At 43.5% G+C, this 6,000-nt stretch overlaps 1 protein-coding gene across 5 annotated transcripts in view; it reads left to right on the forward strand.

The window, feature by feature from the left end:
- GSE1 (Gse1 coiled-coil protein) overlaps positions 1-6,000 on the forward strand; it is a 184,019-nt gene that overhangs the window by 169,658 nt on the left and 8,361 nt on the right. For 4 of the 5 annotated variants that reach the window (XM_072421461.1, XM_072421463.1, XM_072421464.1 and 1 more), the window contains 5 exons: positions 568-767; positions 3,923-4,098; positions 4,376-4,573; positions 4,652-4,843; positions 5,093-5,415. In XM_072421461.1, coding sequence (XP_072277562.1) covers positions 568-767; positions 3,923-4,098; positions 4,376-4,573; positions 4,652-4,843; positions 5,093-5,415 — 1,089 coding nt within the window. The remainder of the gene's footprint in view (positions 1-567; positions 768-3,922; positions 4,099-4,375; positions 4,574-4,651; positions 4,844-5,092; positions 5,416-6,000) is intronic. The other variant, XM_072421462.1, reaches the window with a different exon arrangement.

Raw genomic sequence — 6,000 nt, forward strand, 5'->3', positions numbered from 1 at the left:
GCTACAGGGGCTTTTGAGGGTGCAAGGTCTCGCTCACTGTAAAACCAAAGCTGATCATGTGATACTATCCTCACATGGTTCCCGCCAACTTAGCCTGAGGAGTTTAGTGCTGTGCTATTCTCTGTCTATCTTCATACAGAAGCAGTTTTTTCTGCTATGACTTTTATATTAAAATATTTGCAATCTAAAAAACTTGCTTCTTCAGACCCAGTTAGGCCTTCTTGAGTGGTTGAGGCCTGCCGGCAATTAGGAAGTTTTTTTTTTTTTAATGCTCCTTACAAAGCCCTTGTTCTTCATGTTGTGTTGCCTCATTTATGGTGTCTACTAATCTCATCATCATTATCGAGCATCGGGATGCATTTGGCTGCCATTGTTTGTAATCTTATTATACAGTATTTAAAGAGGAGGCATCTAAAATATGTCACCTCATCCTGTGCTGCTAAATACCACGCAATGCCACAATCCCGTGTATTATATGTTGTGTTTTCACTGTGTTCTGGGCTAAAGTTGCTCTTTTTGGCTATAAAGTTTAGCAATTACATAACCAGCAACTTCTTCTGTTTGCAGGATCATCCATAAGCAGTGAGTCTTCCCCCGTCTCCTCACCAGCAACCAATCACAGCTCTCCCGCAAGCACGCCAAAAAGGGGTCCAATGGGGCCGATCATTGTGCCCCCGGGGGGACACTCTGTGCCGAACACACCACCTGTAGTGACCATTGCACCAACTAAGACTGTCAATGGGGTCTGGAGGAGCGAAGCCCGCCAGGTAAGACTCAACTTGCATGAGCTCTATTCAGGGATGAAGAAACAACCATATTGTCAACACATAGGACTTCAGCTATCCAACCTTTTCATACCCAACATTAACACTTTTCAGTACAAACAAATAAAAAGAATCTGGTTTAATATCGAACAGCCTATCGAGGAAAAATGCCATGAAAAGAGACTTGCCCTACATAAAAGAATATTCTGCTCAGCTTTGATGTCCAACGTGAATTCTATGCCACAATATTGCTTGCATTTTAATCAGTCTTTGATACAAAGCGACCAGGCCAAGCAACCTCTGGTTACATCAGATAATCCTTGCACCCTGTGGGAGGTGGATGGTGGGCTACCTTGTGTTTAGGCCCTGCAGAACCAAAGCACCCCCCTTATTATTTTTAGCCCCTGCTGCCCCTCTGACCTTCCTATACGCCCAATAGCCGGGGGCAGGTCACAGTTCAGAAGCAGCTGAATACTCACCCAGCAGGGTGGAGAGAAAGGGAGGGGGGAAACTCACTGAAGGCCTTAAACACACACACACACACACACACAAGGGCCTGGAAAGTGAACAGATGTTGTGTTCATTAAGAATTCCAATCAACGGAGCCCCATCCCTTTCAATTAATTATGGCTGATGTGTCTGAAGGAAGGGGAGAGATTTTCAGGGAGGGAGAAAAGGCTTCTTCCAGCTTTGTAAATACATTTTTTTTCTCTCTTTGGCTCTGTGGCTCGTTCCGCATTGTGAACCCAGCTTGACGTACAAGCATCAGACTTTTTACGGTGGCAGCATAATCCACATCCCTCGACAGAGAATGTAATCATATATAAATATACCCACTGCTATCCAATCGGCTTACACTCTAATATACAGTCACACACTATGATGATGCATTTATATAGCACTGACATATACCACAGTGTTGTACAGAGAACACTGAGCCAGTCCCATCAGTCTCTACAGAGTAGCTGACACTTTATTGCCCCCTTATAGTTATACAGACCCATTAGGTCCATTGAAGCTGGAAAGAAAACTGCATGAACATAAGAGGGGAGCGCAGGTAAAGTCCCCGAATGCCAACAGTGCAACCCTACTTTTAAATTTCCATTGAAATCCATCACGCAAATGTGCAGCTATTACAATACACTGGATAACCATGGTCTGGAGGACCCCAAATCTTGCAAATTTTTAGGGTTCACAGTAAGATTACAAAATATTGCTCTTGCAATCTTTTGGGTATGAGGAAGGTTGCAGAAGACAAATGAGCTCCCAATAAATTGTGGTGAAAATGATAAAAACAAAGTTGAAGCAATTATAATCTAACGTACAAGGAAGAAACTGGACAAAATGGCTCAGTCTATTGGTGAGAGAAATGTTTATTTACAGTAGGGTCCTTTTATCTATCAGCCCCCCCTTTCCTGAACTAACTGACACAAAGCACCCACCCCAGCTTCCTATTAGCTTCTATAGCAGAGCTGCATCCTTGATCTGCGTCTACTACTACTTGCCAGTAATCCTTTTTTGGTGCTGGCTGCAAAGTCCCCATAGATTTTGTATAATGCCATGGCAGCCATTCTAGAACTGCTCCACATAACTATAATGTCATGGCAGCCATTCTAGGGCTGCTCCACATGACTCTGAAGACATGGCTTTTATGAAAATAAGAAGTGTTGATCCTGGTATTGAGATTCTTGACAAGGCACTTCTGTTACAGGGCAACTTTGGCTGGTAATTTGCACTTTGGCTAAACCACCCTGAGAGATAACATGCAGCCATCAATGGAATTATTTCACGTTTTGAATGCAGAATGCAAAGTGGCTACAAGAGCAGCAGCACTGCTACGCATCCAAGAATAAAAAATATAAATTGCATTTTTTTTTTTTTTTTTTTTAAAGAGGCAGAACAAACTACATGTCATCTCATTACTACTTCAAAAAGGAGGGAAAAATAATGCAATGCCAAATTGGCTTTAAATGACAGGTACAGCACAAGGAAAATGTTGCTGGTGAAAGTGCTGCATGTCGGTGAGAAATCACTGATGGATAGAAGAGGTTAGGGGTGCAGATAAATGGGACAGGAGTGAATAGATAGCTGCTATTACAGAGGGTGAGCACAAGAGACCAGCTACAGGCTACAAAGCGCACGTTTGTAATTACGCGCACAATAACCGCTCTGCCATTGTTGCACTTTGACGATATTTCCTAGCAGATGTAAGCACTTGACATGTAGAAGCGCGGCAGCAGCTGCATTTGTACGGAGATAATGGGGAGGCAAGCAGAATGAAAACTGTAAAGCGCGCAGGATAAGTGCTTCATGGAGCAGCCCGCAGACACTTGACTGTGCCGTTCCGCTTGTCTTGCTCCCTGCGGCTGATGCGCTATGACGTTCTGCTGCATTTTACCAGATCAGCAAGCATGCAGATTCCGCCGCCTCACTTCTTGGCCCATCTAACCATTACAAACCATCCAGCCTTGTAAAGAGACCCCTGAGAGACGCTCCATTCAGGCCTCGGCTGGCTTCTTTTATTTTTTTGTTTTCTTTTTTAATCGCGGCTTTATAAAGCTGCATATGTTTGCACAATGAATCGTAGCTCAGCCATTCCAGACGACACTACATGTGATCTTCAGTTACCTTCTATATATAAAACAAAGGATGCCATATGAAATTACACATCATATTATATTTTCTAGGACATGTATGTTACTAAGCTAACTTTAAAAGGGCACCAACCTTGTATAATATATGCAAACACCTCCATGCTGTAGAGGAAGATGGTGAAAATAAATGTATTCATCCCAATGATTTCAAAACCTACAACACATTTCAGAAGGTTAGAAGCTGCCTCAGTGATCAGGGCTTAGCAATTAACTGGAAAAACAGACCAGACCATTTCCAATCGTCCATAGTCAAGTCAAGCCCTGAAATGTGTTTTGTTATTTCTGATTATTGTGACAAAAAAATGCATCTAGACTCAATATACATCAATGGCACCTTCTTCCACTACAATCTTCTGAAATATTGTTCCAAATTTGGTTATTGCTCTCTTTTTGGTGCATTTAAAATTTACTTCTGCACTAGTGTGGGATATTTGGCTTTAGGAACATCCGGCCCTTTGTCATGTAAGATCTCTCAATAGTAACGTGGTATCCTTTTCTCTCTAGCAGTCAGAAGGAGCTTCCCGGGCAAGCAGTCTCAGCAGAGAGCGACTGCTCGCAGAATCTCAAATGCCACCAGAGAAGGCCGGCACTCCCTCCATACCTTCGCACCTACTGGGAAACGCATACGCCTTTGCCATTCCACCAAGCTCTGTCGTCCAGGATTCCCGCTTCCCCTTAAAGTAAGTCAGTAGGTCCTTATAGTTAGCCAAGCCAGGTTGGGTCTAATAAAAAATACTCTTGGTTTAAAAAAAAAAAAAAAAAAATAGTGAAATTATTTCATAGCAATTTACAACCTACACACATTGCAGTGTGAGAATTATACATGACTGTAGCTTTCATTAGGAGACAACAACCAAGGCATAGAAGCATAAATTATGGCATATATCTGTGCCATCATTACAGAATATCTTGGCATTCAAGCAATCTCTGATTGGGCCTTTTTTTTTCGTCTTTCAGCCTGCAGAGACCAGTACCCCATGTTGTCCCTCAAAGTGCGGTCACAGAAGAATACCTGCGGAGCTTCCGTCCATATCACACAGCTGAGGACCTTCGCATGCCATCGATTCCCCACCTCGGCCTGGACCCGGCTGCAGCGGCATATTATCACAACACCTACCTAGCAGCCCACCACCCCTTCCCTCACCCTGCTTTTAGGTAAAGAGTTTACTTCTGCCTTAGGTACTAAGCATTGCAGAAAAGAATTTAAAATAACCAGGTATTTTGTCTTTGCAGAATGGACGAATCATACTGTTTGTCAGCATTGAGGTCTCCTTTCTACCCACTGCACAGTCCCGGATCTCTGCCACCTCTGCATCCCTCTGCTATGCACCTGCATCTGTCTGGTGTTCGCTATCCAGCAGACCTCACCCATTCATCACTGTCTGCCCTGCAATCAGAGCGAATTTCCAGCCTAACAGCTGAGAGGTAACGTCTATGATACTGAGATTTATTGAATAATTTGCCCGATATGCTCCAATAGGTTACAAGCCTTGATGAGCGACTCTGCTTATTGGGTTAGGGTAATGTCAAACGCCAATCCTCTTAAACTTACTAAAGTACTAATTTCAGAACTTTCAAACTTCACAACTGTTGATGTGTTTACCAATATTATTAACTCATACATTAGAGGAAATGATTTACTGCACAAAAAGTAAAATGTTTCTTTTCTGGCAGACTTCAAATGGATGAAGAGCTCCGGCAGCGAGAGCGAGAAAGAGAGCGGGAGAGGGAAAAAGAAAGGGAGGCAGATCGGGAACGGGAAAAAGAGAGAGAACGGGAAAGAGAACGAGAGAGGGAGAAGAAAGAGTTGGAAAGGGAGAAGGAGCGAGAGAGAGAACGGGAACTCGAAAGGCAGCGTGAGAGGGCAAGAGAAAAAGAGGCAACACTCCTGAAGAACCTGGAGAGCCAATTCTTGGCGGAGTCTGAGCTTCACCCGCTACGAAGTCACCAGGAAGAACGGATGAAACCCACAGAGCAACCCCCTTCCATCAGACCTGGTAAATGTTATTTCTATCCTGTGCCAGAACTTTAGTGAATGATCAATGTAAAATGGCTTCATATACACAAGAAAAATTAAAGTTGTTTCACTTCCCATCAGATTGTTTTCTATTAGGCAGATATTTTTGATGGCATAATGTTTACAAAATCAAGTAATAATAAAGCCACTGTACACCCTTTAGAACCAAAAGCATGTGGGACGATTTCCAAATAGAGTTCAGGTGTCCCCAGTGAAGGAGTTCTGGTATTACCCCATCATACAAAGACATTGCAGACAATTGTGCTCTTCCAGACTTTTCTGTTGCCACCATGACTGTGCCCCGGGGTACAAAACCATAAAGACATGGGGTCACCAGTTTGATTTGAAGGAATTATAGTGGCCTGCACAGCTCCCTGTCCTCACCCTATGAACACCTTTGGGATGAATTGGAATGGTAAGCCAGGTCTTCTTACCAAACATCAGTACGTGACCTTACCAATGGGGGAGGGCAAATCCCCACCATCAGTACGTGACCTCACCAATAGGGGAGGACAAATCCCCACCATCAGTACGTGACCTCACCAATAGGGGAGGACAAATCCCC

Source organism: Pyxicephalus adspersus, chromosome 9, assembly GCF_032062135.1.
Source record: "Pyxicephalus adspersus chromosome 9, UCB_Pads_2.0, whole genome shotgun sequence".
NCBI classification, from domain to species: domain Eukaryota; kingdom Metazoa; phylum Chordata; class Amphibia; order Anura; family Pyxicephalidae; genus Pyxicephalus; species Pyxicephalus adspersus.